This window comes from Micromesistius poutassou (assembly GCF_964030765.1).
Source record: "Micromesistius poutassou genome assembly, chromosome: 14".
Classification (NCBI taxonomy): Eukaryota; Metazoa; Chordata; class Actinopteri; order Gadiformes; family Gadidae; genus Micromesistius; species Micromesistius poutassou.
Genome location: NC_140284.1, coordinates 8,395,678 through 8,410,845, shown reverse-complemented (window position 1 = coordinate 8,410,845; position 15,168 = coordinate 8,395,678). Strand labels below are relative to the sequence as shown.

Here is a 15,168-nt window from a genome sequence, read left to right as displayed (position 1 = left end):
TTTGTATATCTGCTTTTGATTTGACTTAATGTGAACCTCTCCAGTCGCTCTGTTGAATGGGAGTGGCGGCGCTCTGCCCTGATGGTTCTGTTAACGTCTCATTGGACGTTTGGTTTCTCACTCTTATGCTGTGGCTGGGCCTTTACCATCAAGATGAAGAATGTATACAGAAGGCTGGACCGATGAAAACACTGGATAGCGTGTTCCAGGCCTTTGGCTTCAAGGATTACTTGAGCTATGCTGGACTATAGGCTGCTTAATTTGACCTTTTATTTCCTTGACCTTTTTAGCGGCGTGCGTTTAACTGATTAGATCCTATGAGGTCTCTTGGCTCATTCATTCCACTGCTATCCCTGAGCTAAATTGACGGACTCACGTCTTCCCCTCATGTCGCAGAGGTGCTGTCGCTTCCCTCAACCCGCCCTCTGCTTTAATTGCACTTAACATTACAGACTATAAATGCCTTTTTTTACGATAAGCAAAGTAGCCATACATCGGTAGCATGAGGCATCCTGTGTCGCTCTACCCGGGATTCGTTCCCTCCTGGAGTCTGTGTGGGCTGCGGAGCTGGTTCTGCAGTTTGGCACTTTATCTGCGTGTGGTGGGGCTTCGGTCGGGGCCTCGCGGTTCCTTCAGTCGGGGTCTGCTGGAAGACGTGTGAGCTGTAGTGAGAGGATCCACTGCTGCCCTCATAGAGGCGCTAGTGAACGTTTGACTGTGCTGACGTGTGACATGTATGCGTTGTAGCATACGAGACTGAGATCGCCCGAGTCCTGAACACTGACTTTGATTCTAGCCTTTAGTTAATGTCGGCTGAAGTGTTGGTTGATAGATGGGTTTAAGTATTAGCTGCTTTTGAATTGAGCAAAAGGGTTTTTTTCTTCTCCATGTGTTATGATGATGCAGCTTTCTTTATGCTTTCGTGCAGATTAGGGGAGATTAGATAATCTAAGTTTCTGCATCTTGCTTAGTGTTGTTTTAGGTGGTGATTTGGTTTTGTGTCGAAACATTATTGGTAAAGGAAACGACAACCTGCTAAATTCCTGTGTCCGAAAACATTTGACCTTTCTGTCCTGTGCTGTTCATTAACAAGATTACACAATTTATTTGGAGGGAAAAGAGTTACCACATCAAAAACAAGTTTAAAGAGGCAGAAGTCTATGGTGCTGCAGAACAGGAGTAGTGAGGACGTGATGTGCTGGATCTGTGATTGCTATTGGTCACATGGATCGGTGATTGCTATTGGTCACATGTTAAAGTCAATTGTTTCCTTTCAGCAAGTTCCTTCAGTCATATCTAGACAACCCTTGTCATGAGATGATTTACGTGCCATGGCTTCACAGCCAATTATCTCACAAACATCATTTGCTCCTGCTCATACTTGTGGATTTGCACTTTGTATTTTCATCTGGATAAAAACAAGAACTTTAACTCGGCCGTATTTGAATACTCCAGTTTTGTTAGTTGAGCTCAGTAGTGGCAAAAAATGTAATTTAAAAAAACATTTCATGATCCAAAAAAACTGTATTAAAGATTAACATGAAGTTTTTTTTTGACGTCGCAATAATTGTGGGGTACCCATCTCTAAAATGTGTATGTTTTTGGAGCAGTGTTAACTCGTTATCTGTCATCAAGGTGTTCAGAGTTTTGAAATGATTGAGGATCAATAAAGTTCTAATACAAATTTGTTATGTTACATTTCAACAATCGCAGACACTTATTCTATTTGACACGCCTTTGTCGTCTTGCCCAACAGACTTTCCAAATAATTAAATTCAAGAACAAAGCACAGGGGTGCACCAGGTTACAGCTCGTACCATATAGGCACAGTCCTGAATGCAGCGACCAAGGTTTGAATCTTGCCTGTAGTCATTTGCTGCAAGTCCTCTATCTCCCATACCTTCTTCTCTATAAACAGGCATGCAAACTGGTTTGGGGTGAGAATGATGCATGAGCCGAGGAAAACACAGACCCACTAGGGCAGGGCTATTCAATTAATTTGAGACTGGGGCCAGTTCATCAAACTGAAGCAAAACAAGGGGCCGGAGAATATGACTAATCACGGTAACAAATAAAGAAATGAACACAGCATATAGGAGTCGATATATTAAATTTTTTATGCAGAACAACATGCACATTATGATGCATTAAGACACATGGGCCCAAAGCATTGTTACATTCAAATTCAAATGTCACATTCAAACTGTCCCCTTTCTAAAACAGAAATGCAGCTAATTGGTAACTGAATACAGCTCATACTTTTTTCCTTCTAAAAAAATAAAACAGACTGCCCCATAAATTCACACATGAACTACTGCTGTTTGTACACAAGAAAAATATACATAAAAATGTAAACCTTTGTATACAAAAAATACCTTAGACAAATTCACTTTTGTCTATTTTGAACATAAATCAGACACCAGCAATATCGCAGATATTTAAGATTGCACTCATTTGAGTTTTTTTTAGGAGAACAACTTGGATTTGGCGCGCGTCAACATGTTGGTAACGGACGCTGCGTAATAACGAAGCAAGGCACAAGTAACGTCTTTGCATAATACACAGTAGGCCACAACGGCAATGCATCACACAGAACATTATTTATAGGCGTCACCTACTGGCGCATGTAGGCAGGTGGGGGGGGGGGGCGATTACGTGCTGGCAGAGTTGTTGACGGGCACGATTACGGGCTGGCGTAAAACATAACCACGTACTCGGGGTAAACCTTACATTTATCCAGTGTTTCAAACACATGACCACACCCCAGCTAACGGGCAACATAACATAACACATAACAACATAACATCCTCAGCGATCAATTCCATAATTAATTAAATAAAAAGGGTGGGAGTAATTCTTAAATGAATAATCAGGCATGCAAAAAAAAAAAAGATTATATAAAAAAATAATGAATAAAAAAAATTTGACCTGCACGCATATCCCAAAAAAAATATGCGCGCGCAGGTCCAAAAAAAGATATGCGCGCAGGTCCAAAAAAAATATGCGCGTGCAGGTCCAAAAAAAATATTCGTATATTTATATATATATTTTTTTTTTTAATTTAGATTGCTAATCCTGTGTGTACAATGCATTTTGCTCTGGCGTCCTCCTTGGTCTGTTGTTGTTCTGGGATGCACTAGCTTTATTTGCACTCAGTGGCCCATCCTCGGAGGCCTTCTGTACCTGTGAGGTAGAATGGAGGGGGGTCCGATTTTTCTGTCTCTCATCCACTCCCGTCTCTCACTCAAACATACGCGCACACATAGCTCCAAGTTGTCTCTATACTATATTTCTGCTCCTTTCTCCCGTCATAAGAACTTTCCCACTAATATAGCTTTCTTTATAAAACATTAGTATTCATTTTTAGTGTTTCTCATGTCACAGAAACCACAGTGAATCCTGTGTTTCTGTGCCCCGCTGTGGTGACAGCACAGAGCTCCGGTACCGTTATAGGACAGCGGTGGTTTCTTTCAGCTTGTATTGTATTCCACTTTTAGCGAAAACACACATAACATTAGCTTGAAAGAAAAAAAACTGTTTAAGTATGCTTATCTTTGCGTGAATTTCGGGATGACTCGTCTGCCAATGACTTCAAGTTGGTTGTTGCGCCAAACTGTTTACAAAGGGACACTTGCTTGCGACGCAGCAAGCGCCTGCTAGTTGACCTGCCGGGCGGGACGATCAGTACTTCCCCACATAAAGAGCTTCGTTCTGATTGGATCGCTTCCCAAATCGTCCCGCTTATATTTTCGTCTCGTTTTTATTCGTTAACGACAGTGTCAAAAGATTTCGTCGTAGTTTTTGTCATCCTAAATTGATTTTTATTTAGTTATCGTCTCGTTTTCGTCAGACTGTAGACACCCCCCCCCCACCCCCAATGTTTTCTCAATGGATCTCCACGAATCACACAAGTGGCCAATTTTGTTTTAAAAACGGCGAATTTCGCCGAAAGGTGACTAGTTTGCATGCCTGTATAAAGCATAAATGCAAAAATAAATCTTTAAACAAAGCATGAGAATATCAGCCAATACCTCACAGCAACTTTTATTTGTACATCCAAAAAACAAAAGGTCAAATTTCTCACACTATATACAGATATTCATACAGTGTTTATACACATATTACATAATTTGTACACAAGAAAAATATACATAAAAATGTAAACCTTTGTATACAAAAAATACCTTAGACAAATTAAACAAAGACCGATAACAAAATGTGACTAGAATATTAGCTCATCCTATCATCTTTAAAAACAGTAATACAGTACATTCAATGAGTATAGGAATTTGTCAACCATCTCTGATTTCAAGCAGTTACAATTGCCTACAAGCCCTGTTAATTGTTGTTCTATGTGTGTCGGGAGAGCGTCGGTGAAGCAACTCGTTTCCATGCTATGTGAATACAGCAGTATTGCCTTGATTGCCCAAACCCAAGGAACATTCAATCCAACCTGAATTTCAGGAGCACTGTGTGTGTGTTGCCCTCTCTGGAGAAAGCCTGTTGTCACCTCCGGCGGCGCTACGTATGGACACTTTAGTAATGTGTTGCCTCTTTGGAACCAGGAGAAAGAGCTGGGCCTTCTCACAGGTGGGACGTGGACTCAAGGGTGACTGAGCGCTGATAGTGACGGGACGACTCTGGCTTGGTGAGATTGCAAGCGAAAAGGCAAAGACAGATCTGGGGGGGGGGGGGGGGGGTTGGGGTTGGGGGGGCGGGGCATGTGACACACCGGCGACCTTGTCTAGTCCTGTTCAAAATAAATCTGAAAGCAACAGATCCACATCCGTTTGCTTCACAGAAACCAAAATAAAATGAGTGTATTCAATGCGTGTTCATCTTGGATCTCGCATCACCGACCAGGCTCTGCCTGACGGGCTCACAGCCCAGGTGGGAGACCGTGCTGTGAGACCAGTCGCCTCCACATGAAAGCCGGACGTAGAGAGAGAGCGTCCTGCTGCGGTTTAATAGCTATCAAAAGTACCTTCCTAACGGCCTATCAGAACAAAGGACAGGGGAGGGGTGGGGGGGGGTGGACAACAGATCCTATCCACTTAGTGCACAAACATTTTGATAGCCATTAAAAAACAAGACACGTTCCACCAAACACACGTTCCACTTTTCAAACAACTTCAATCCATCGTTAATCAATAATTCACCAACGGACCCCCGATGTAGAGACTGCTACTCTATAGACCTAATACTCAACAATGTCTGAATAATTTATATTAAAAAAAGAACCACAACGCACGGTGGTGGTACTGCTGCAAGAGAGCTCGTCCAACGGGAACCCCCGGCGAGGAGACCCCCACTTTACTAAAACATTGTTTTTAAGAAAGAACTCGCTCAAGTGACCATGCATCACTGACCTTAATGCCACCTGATTCTGAGCCTTCAGAGAGCCAGACAGTGCCCTAGCCTACGTCATGGGTAGGCTAGGGCCTACCCATGACGCCCCCACAGGTGTTAACACTCCCACCCGGATCAACGGTGACCCCCACATCTCCTCAGACGTGGTGGGGGGGGGGGGGGGGGGGGTGGTACCGCCCACCCACCAAAACCACAGCGGCAAACTGTGATCCACTGATCAGGTAGGCCGGGGTGTTCTTAGTGGGGGTCCACACCTGAAACAGTACTACCTCCCCAACACTGGCATGATTACATGTGTACCTCCGCTCCCTATGTGGTACGACCCTGGAGACGGAGAGACCTGATTGGTCTATTCTAGTTCACCAGAAGCAGAGCAGACATTTAGAGATGGAGAGAGAAAGAAAGTTCTTATGACAGTTATATAGGTCCAAACGTTGTCCTGGTCCCACAGCGGTCTGCTACATTTAGGAGGAGACCAACACAACACGGTACTAGAGAGAGTATGACCATGGATTTATTGCTTTAGGAAACCAGATTTACTCGCACGTCTTACTAGGCCACCAATATGGAGACCCACGGCCTATGGTGAGGTCAAAGTCTGTCCGGACAAACTGATAAAAACAATCCGCTATATATTTACACACGCACAATATAAAAAGAGCTGTTTAAAAGTAGCTTGGTGAATCTTCCATTCGTGGGAAAGCTTGAAAGGATTTTCATATTTCATGATACAGGTTAGAGCGTCGCAGTAATTGTTATGGGTCACAAACATGACAAACTATACTCTATACTCCGTCTTTCCAGGGGGTGACTGAGGATGGGTTTGAGAGAGTGGGGTGGGGGGTTGTAGGGAGTGGGGTTTTTGAGAGAGGTGGGGGGGGGGGGGGGGGTACGATCACATGAGAAGCAAGGCAGGATATGGTTCATCGTTATGGGACAGGAGCTGACTGGAGAATAAGAAAACTAATCGTTGATTGAGGCGTTTAAGTGAATGGATTCCGAAGCGCTGCGTTTATCACTAAGTTGGGAGTAATCTCTAAAGGTCATTCACGTGTGTTCACAGACAGACTCCTCTACGCTGCCCCCTGCTGGTGAAACCACAGGGCTTCAGGGCCTGACCTCAGCTCCAACTGACTTTCATCCCTGAAGGGAAAGCAGATGGCTGGCGATAGAAAAAGGAAAAAAATTAAAATGGGGCAAATAAGCTGTGCAAAAAAAACAATATAAAATTTAAATCAGAACAATTGTGCACCTTTACCACATCGCCTGGAGCAGATGAAGACAGAGGCTCGACCGGAGGCCAGTGAGTGGACGTCCTTCCTCCCTCCCTCCCTCCCTCCCCCCCCTCGGCCGTCCCCGGGGGGGGTGGTGGGCCCGGCCAGGCAGCCCGTGTTCAGTTGCTCTGCGGGAAGGGGGGCGTGGCGCTGTTGGCACTTGCCGCGGTGGCGCTGGCCAGGGAGAAGCCAGCGGGGGGCGCTGTGGAGCTGTGGCTGGGCTGCACGTCCTTGGGGATGCCGCTGTGGGGGGAGGCCAGCTGGTGGCCGAAGGCCGCGCTGAACTGAGGGAGCTGCTGCTTAGGCTGCGTGGAGGTCAGGAGTTCGTGCGACGCGGACGCCGGCAAGAGGGAGGGCGAGCGGCCGGGGGAGGTGGTCAGGCCGGCCAGGCCGCGCGGGGGGATCGCTGAGAGAGCCGCCATGGGCTGGAGGGTCACTGAATGCGTGGCGGCGGCGGCGGCAGGCGGGGTGGACAGGGACGTGGAGAGGAGGTGGCCCTCCACGCAGGTCAGGTGGCCAAACGGCGAGGGGTCGTTGATGGAGATGGAGAGGCTGTTCCAGGTAGAGCGCGGCGGGCACGGCCCCCCGCCCAGAGGCGCCTCCAGCAGCAGCGGGGGGTCGGCGTGGAAGGCGCCGGCGGTGGGCGAAGAGATGTGGTCACTGTAGGGCGATGGCACGTGCTCGCTGCTGTAGTGGCTGCTCTGCGGCGATGCCGTGGGCGGGGCAGCGTCCGCCTTGCAGGAGAGCGTCCGGGGAAACGTCCGCTCCGTCAGGGAGCTCTGGGTGAGGAGGGCGGGGTTGGAGGCCGCCGCCGCCGCCGAGGACACCGCCACGGAGGTCAGGCTGGCGCCGGCGCTGGGGGGCAGGGCGGAGGGCAGCGAGGAGGGCGGTGCCGGGGGGAAGTGGTGGTGATGGCCGCCTCCACCGCCGCCGCCCGCCTGCAGGAGGCTGGCCTCCAGCTCCAGGCTGGTGAAGTTCTCCGGCGGCATGCGGCCGTTGAGCAGGTCGCCCATGGCCACGGGCTGCACCGGGCCGGGGAACACCGCCATGGCCCGGTGGTCCACCCCCTCCGAGGAGGCCAGGTCGCCCATGGAGTTCAGACACACCAGGGACTCCGGGTAGGAGCCCATGGCCTGCAGCGCACGCACCAGCTCCTCCGCCTCCTCCGTGGTGGGCAGCAGCTCCCCGTTCTTCCCTGGAGGTGGAGGAGAGGCAGACATGTTTTAGCTGGACAGGAAAGTGTACATGTATACGAGGGGGGGGGGGGAACCCGTCCCACCGTGTATATCGGTAAGAAAACATATTGCCAGCTACCCATTTGTATTACCACAAATACCGTAATTTTTTTTTAATTTCAACCTTCAGAAAACCGTTATGTTTTCAGAAGGTTTCGTCTGATAGTTTGTATAAAATGTATCTACAGAAACCAAGCCGCTGAAAGATCTGCATTCACCTTAACCCTACTTGAAAAACATGCACATTTATTTCCATCTTTTCTACCATCTTGACGTTTTTCAGGCCGTGCAGCAGCAGAAGAATGTTACCTTCAAACAGGTCGAAGACCTGCATGTCGTCTGGGAGCCGGGGCAGGACGTCGGAGAAGTCCTCCTGGTTCAGCTCCAGGTCGTTTGGAATGTCGGCTATTTCATTGGTGATGTCATCAGGAAGCTCGTCTGCACTCAGGTCGGGGGTAGAGGCGCTCCTGATGGACACATGAATACACCTCCTATTACCTCATGGACACACTAATACACCTCCTATTACCTCATAGACACATGAATACACCTTGTATTAGGCTCAGGGGAGACCCAGTCCTGTAGGCCTCATGGACACATGAATAAAGCTCCTATTAGGCTCCATCTGGATCCTATCCTATCAACATGAGTATGGGGGTTGTGGTGTCGCTGCTGACAAGGCCATGTAGGACAATATGAACCGCTTATGGATCGCTGAACGATTTAAGAGATTTGCCTATATTATTTATATCGCTGTGTCTTCAGTGGCCTAACCGATTGAGGCATACTGACTGATAGTATTGTGAATACTCTCAGTCAATCATGAATAACGATTGTTTACATTCATTCACAGGATTATTCAAAAATGTGGTATATTTAGTAGGGATGCCGATACCAGTACTCTGACTCAATACTGGGCTCATATACTCATATCCAGTCCAACGCAACATGACGTGACGTTGAAGAGGGTTGCCAAGGGTGAACACGAAACGTTAATGTGGTCATTTGTCTTATATAATCGAGGAATCGAGTATCCCTAGTACTTCGACAATTTCCTAATTTCATTTCCAGGATAATATAGTGGAGTATCTCGTTCTTGAGATTTGAAAGACTTTGCCTGTGGCGCCCCCCCCCCCATGCTGAGCAAACGCCCGCCCTACGCCCCCCCCCCCCCCCCCCCACGGACCTGATGCTGGCCTGGGAGGGCAGCGAGAGGCTGGTGGAAGGCATCCCCAGGTTCCCCTGAGGCAGCGCTGGAGGAATGGGCTTCTGGGGCCTGCGGGGGCCTCTCCTCCGCTTCTTCTTGTGTTTTTTGGTGAGCGCCGGGGGCTTGGTCTTCTTGCGGGGCTTGCGCTGCTGCTGCTGCTGCTGCTGCTGCTGCTGCTGGTGCTGGTGCTGGTGCTGCACTCGGCGGTTGCCGTCCCCACGCAGGAAGTTGTCCTACAAGAGGAGGAGACGGGCGTCAGAATGCAGCTTGAGGCCTGGTGAACCTGCTGAACACCTGCTGTGTCTGTTGGGGAGAGCGGCTTGGTTGCTCAAAAGGTACTCGGTCCAATAAGAACTCCGACCTCAAGCCAATGATGGAGGGATTTGACCATTTGGCAGATAAAAACAACTCCAGGGTTATACCATACCAGGTCATCCCATTTTTATTTCCCCTACCTGCTCAAAACCCTACAAGCTGCTTAGGATAAAAGAGGCCCAACAGTCCCAGGTACGAGGGCAGCGCACTCACCATCTTTTTGGCATGCTCCTCGCAGAGCGGGGTCTGGTGAGTGATGTCGAACACCGGTATGGAGCACTGCTGGCCGTCTGCAAACTTGGCGGTGCAGCTGGAGAACAGCTGCTGAGAGTGGTTCAACAGGATGTCTTGAGAGATCCATTAAGGAAATACTGCAATATCCCAGCAATATCCCAGCAATATCTCAGGATCATTTTTGATGTTTCAATTTAACTTCGATCACTTTGAACCCAGCCGGATTACTTACATACCATATCCAGTAGAATATGCCTGCAATACAGTGGAGATACCTCACTTTAGAGTCACTTAATTTACTTAGCTTCAGTTAAATATATATACTTTAAGATAAGCATGTTGTTACTTTTTGCTGATGTTAGATGCTGTATTTCGTGTGTCTATTGCTGGTTGCGTTCCTTCTATTCAATTAGTTTGATGTTTCTGGCTTGAGCTGCGCCACTGTACCATGCCCAGTAAAACAGTCATTATGCACTTAATTATTAAAACATTCATAACAATAAAAGATTTTGTCTGCAAAAAAGAAATAAACATTATCTTCTACATGCTGAATGGATTAATGAGTGCATTCCCGTCCACACAGCAGACATTGTGTGGAGTGTGGTGGTGAGTGTGAGGCTCTGCAGGCAGGTCAAGGATACGCTGAAAGCAGTGTCGGGTGAAGGGCAGGGCGCTGCCTGAGCAGGCAAGGCCCTTGGTGCTGCCGCTGCAGATCCCTGACTCTGTGGTGTTGGGCTGCCCCGCGGGACCGGCACTGGAGAGGGGCGCATCAAACCAGGACTTGGTGAGAACGATTTTATCAAGGTGCATTGGAGTACCGAGTTTTGTAAGATGTCAAACATTTCTATGTTTAAACACAGTGCTACGGTAGAACATCGGGATGATGCTGACCAAGTAGTCTTTAATATCACCATCTTTTAACACAGGGTTTTTTCTCCAAACTGCTTTTAACATTTAAAAAAGGATTGGAAGCAAAGACTACTGAATGCTACATAGCAAACACATCTACCAAGAAAACAAGCTTGAATGTTCAATCAAATCAAAAGCTCAATCAGAGACAGACACATCTCTCACGAGACACACAGACAGTCCTCCGTACCTTGAGGAAGTGCTGGAGAAGTTGTGGAGCTCCTGGATCAGCTGCCCAGCACAGTTGGGGTCCTTACTGGCTGCATGAAGGAGGGCTTTGCGGAAGGCATAGCGGTATCTCTTCTGGCGCATGCTGGCCCTCTCCTGCCGGCACATGTGCTTGTATTTCTCCTGGAGGTACGAGCACAGCCTCAGCAGCCGCGTCCTCCGCGAGGAGCGCCCCTCCTCCTCCAACCTATCGTCAGAAAACAAGCAACCATCAATCACCCATCATAAGCGCACGCCGGTCATAAGCTTCCAATATGAACCCATCATCATGCATTACGGGTGGCTGCTGCACTGACCCGTCTTGTGGTCTCCAGGAGCTGTGAAACGGCCGATCCCTCTCCAGGTCGGCGTCCTCCTGCTCCACGTCATCCTCGCCGCTGTCCTCAGACCAGTCCAGTCCTGGAAGAGAGCTTGTTAGAGTGGCCCGGCTAGCTGCTAGTAGCCCCACAGCCCCACAGTTACGCTCGAGAGAACACTCCCTCTCTTAAACCTTTCGGACCACAATACCATTCAAAACACAAAGATTGATAAAGTAAGGCACCTAGATGCGGGAAGAGGTCTCCGTGGTCCTGGCGTCGCTTGGCGCAGAGCTGCACGAGGTGCTGCAGCCGGGTGAGGGAGGCCGGGGGCGGCGAGAAGCCTGCCGGCCGCATGACCACCACGTGCCGCTGGGCGCCGCTCGGCCCATCCTTGCAGCTGCTAGGCAGGTGGGTGGCAGTGAAGGGGGGCTTTCTACCGAGTGACGGCCCAGAGGTCTGTGTCGGACTGGGCGCTGCGTTGGGAGGCAGCCCTGGAGGCAGAAAGTTGGGTGTCTGAGGTGGTACTGGATTGCATAATAAACCCTGCGGCTGTCCTGGTAGGAAAAAGGGCGGCACGTTGGAGTGCTGCTGCGGCAGCGGCGCCGGCTGAACGTGGTGATGAGGGTGGTGATGATGTCCTGAATGCTGGCGGGGGAGGTGGCTGTTGGTGGGGGCCGTGTGGACGCGGGAGGAGGGGCTAAAGTGCTCTGGGGGCGGCGGGAAAAGCTCAGTGTCATGGTGGAGTTTCTGATGGAGCAACAGTCGGTGGTTGGGCGGTCTCTTTCGAACCGAGGCACTTCTCCGAGGAACGCCCATGCCCTCCGTGTCGGTGTCCTCTTCGGAAAAGGCAAAGGGGTCCAGGAGCTCTGCGTCCGCCAGGGGCAGCAGGCGCATGCAGGGCGGGGAGGCCGGGAGCTCCTCCAGAACACCGTTGGGAACCTTCAGAGTCAGCGAGGGAACCGTGATGTTTAGAGCGACTGACTCCAGGTGAGGCCGGGAGCGCATGTCCTCCAGCGCATCGTGCTTCTTCTTCCTCTCCTTCTTGGGGATGAAGCCCAGGACTTGTAGATGGCTGTTGCAGTATCTGCGTACAACACCAACACAACAGTACGTTTACGTCACATACGGATACCGTTGCACAGGGCTTGTACATCGCAATGCCACATCGACATGACCGCCTCTAGTTTGGTAGCATAGGTACCTTGTCATGTTAGTAATTATGTTGGTAGTCAAGTTTCTTTGGTCTTTGTTTAGAAATCAATCATGAAATGATGTGTCGTTATGGGAAGATATTGTTGTGTATGAAAGTGTGACAGCAGTTCTCGACATGGAAAAGCCTAGGTTACGGATTTTACACTACTATAACACTTCTGAGTCATCTATGGCGGAGTATCACCAACAAAATATCTCATGAATAAATCCAATTCTGAGGACCAAGCCCTGCAGAGTGAACACAATGTATCATATCATAATCATGTGTATATTGATGCATAAGCACCTGCGGTCCTCTGCCTTGGGGATGGGGTTGGTACATCGTTGGCTGTTGTACTTGGCCACATATTCACATTGCTTGAAGGGGGCAGTCTTATCTTCCAGGACGTGCCGGATACAGAAAGCATAGCCATTGAGTCTTCGCTGCTTGCAGAGCTTAGGGCTATAGGAGCACAATGGCTTATTGTCCACCTCCGAGAAGTGTATGTGTTTGCCTTCATACATCACGTGACTCTTGTCCTTGAAAACATCAGCTGATTGGAGAAAATCAGGAACAAATTAGAGATACACCACAGACGTATACATCACATACATCACATTTACATAAAGTGGTAAATAAACTGACGTAGACGCGCATGGAAAGACATACAGATCAGATAACATGCAGGCCATGGATGAACAAAAGAAGAAATTCTAACTGTTGCAGCTGAAGATTGTTTGGCACAAACACAAGATATTTTAAAAGATAGTAGGTCATAGCATTGGGTATTCATATGTATACGTGTCTTAATATGAAACCAATCACATTTATAAAACATTCGCAATAAATTAATATCGTTTAACTTCTGATGCATATTTAACTTGTAGATCTGCAACATCTTTAAGGAAAGGAAGTTGTAATTGCTGTACTGACATGTACCTGATTCTACTCTAGTGTGCATTATGGAGCTTGAGTCTGCAAACCATTTCGAAACCTACTTAAGTGACCCATGTTTCTAGGGTAATGTGTGCATTATGAAATACATATCTAACAAAAGCGACAATAACTTAAATGTCAGTTAACGCAAATGAATTTAGTATTGTTAAAGTAGTTATGTGAGAGCTCAAGCAGCATACGCCTACATATTACTCAATTGTATGTATGTATAAAATGTATGCATGTATAGAATAAATTAATACTGTATGGGTAGTATATAAATATAATATACATACAGAACTTAAATTGTATGCATGCATGTGTGCATCTATGTATTGTATGGATAATATGCATGTGTACTGCTACTCATGCAGTATAATCGTATGACTGAACTGTGACCAGCATTATGCTATAATTGATTCAACACTAGCTAAAACCCTTTATTACAACAATCGTAACTAGACGCGATACATTATACATGACGGCGTTTTAAGAAATTTCTAAGTAATAACATGTACATCTAGTTGAATGAGTATTTTAATAATATGCATAATAATGTTGTCTTGAGGGGACCACAGAGCTGGCTATTAGCAACATTAGCTCACGTTAGCCAACTAGCCTCATTACACCACAGACAGCTGGCACAGCCAACTTACCAAATTAAATCTAAATGTTCTATCATTTACTTGTAGTCAGCTGCATATAACTGTTGGTGGTTTCTTATCTTGTTCATAGACATGTTGGCGTACGATCCAAGCGGCGCTATGAGCTAACTGTAAGTAGCTAACAAAGCTAAAAACACAACACAGTAGGCGGTAGCTAACCAGGAAACGGAAATATCAGCGGATGACTACACGAGAAACATGTACTTTAGGTGTATTATGCCGTTTGAAAACGTCAGTTTAAAGTTCATAATCGCTATTGTTAACCAGATAAATAAAAGGAGGACAAACATTGTTTATTTTTGTTACCAAAATAGCTTCGGAAAAAGGGCCCGTAGCGGACGGCCGAGGCCTTAATCACAAGGCCTTCATAAATACCCTTCATTCCGGTTGAGGGGATTCCATTCAACCCGTTGGTTTAGCGTATATAAGGTCCTGCATGTCGATTTATTAACCGTATAAAGTGTATTTCAAGAAGACTTGTATGTCATTTTCTATGTCCTCATCTCGAGATACAATTAAACCAGCGCCGCCAAAATAGGCCGCAAAGCTTCAGAAGCCACGGACCTCGAGTACTTCGCTTACCGGACTGGTGTCACGCAAAACCGGCCTGTTATAAATCCAGAGCGAGGCTGTGGACGCTGTGGCTTACCTTGAACTGGTATAGGCTGTGTACGGTGTTCGCTCCAGACAGACGGAATGTCTCCTAGAAGCAGCTCGGCTATCGGTGCATCGAGATCACAGATATCAGGAGACTATCGGCGATCTTCATCCAACTCAATATATTTTCAAATACAGATGCACCTAAATTTTGATTATCCACAACAAATATTTGCAGTAGGGGGGCTGCCGAGGATTTAGAGTCGAGTCCACGGCGGCTCCTCACAGCACCACTACAGGCACTGCGGGGACATGACAACAGTCCGGGGCAAAACAACAACCTCTTCTACCATGTTGGAAATTCAACTTTGTGAAAGCCCCAGCACTTTGGAAGTGCGGTTTTATCACTGCCGAGCGCAGTGCCACGGTGTGCAGGCGACAGCCGTGTCTCCATTGTGCAGGTCAAGTTGTGCACCATGTCACAATTGTCAGTGAGGAGTCCAAACGGCGTGAAGTTGTAACCTCCACATGGACCACGGCTGTCATCTTCTCTGTGAAGACCAACTCTGCCACTCAGTCTGCGGACTGTTGTTCACTGCTGACGCCGCGCCTGGCCGAAAGACGTCGGAGGTCGGAACTACACAAGGAGACGCTATATCCCAACTACCTAGACACTAATGTCACCTTCCGTGAAGGCAATATTATAG

The 15,168-nt window shown here is 47.8% G+C and overlaps 1 protein-coding gene across 2 annotated transcripts; it reads right to left on the bottom strand.

Annotated features, from left to right (window-relative positions):
• Positions 1-4,028: 4,028 nt before the first annotated feature.
• On the bottom strand, positions 4,029-15,023 carry ino80da (INO80 complex subunit Da). Of its 2 annotated transcripts, XR_014638051.1 has the most exons (11): positions 14,514-15,023; positions 12,570-12,816; positions 11,314-12,155; positions 11,069-11,171; positions 10,735-10,959; positions 10,277-10,389; positions 9,615-9,748; positions 9,066-9,319; positions 8,189-8,346; positions 6,623-7,839; positions 4,029-6,532 (listed from the first exon to the last, which is right to left on the bottom strand). XR_014638051.1 is itself a non-coding variant. In XM_084478552.1 (10 exons), exons 2-10 carry the CDS (start codon positions 12,785-12,787, stop codon positions 6,764-6,766), a joined length of 3,123 nt encoding a protein of 1,040 aa, XP_084334678.1. In that variant the 5' UTR covers positions 12,788-12,816; positions 14,514-15,023; the 3' UTR covers positions 4,029-6,763. The 2 variants fall into 2 exon arrangements, 1 of the variants encoding a protein (XP_084334678.1); XM_084478552.1 differs by having other exon boundaries at positions 4,029-7,839.
• Positions 15,024-15,168: the final 145 nt, after the last annotated feature.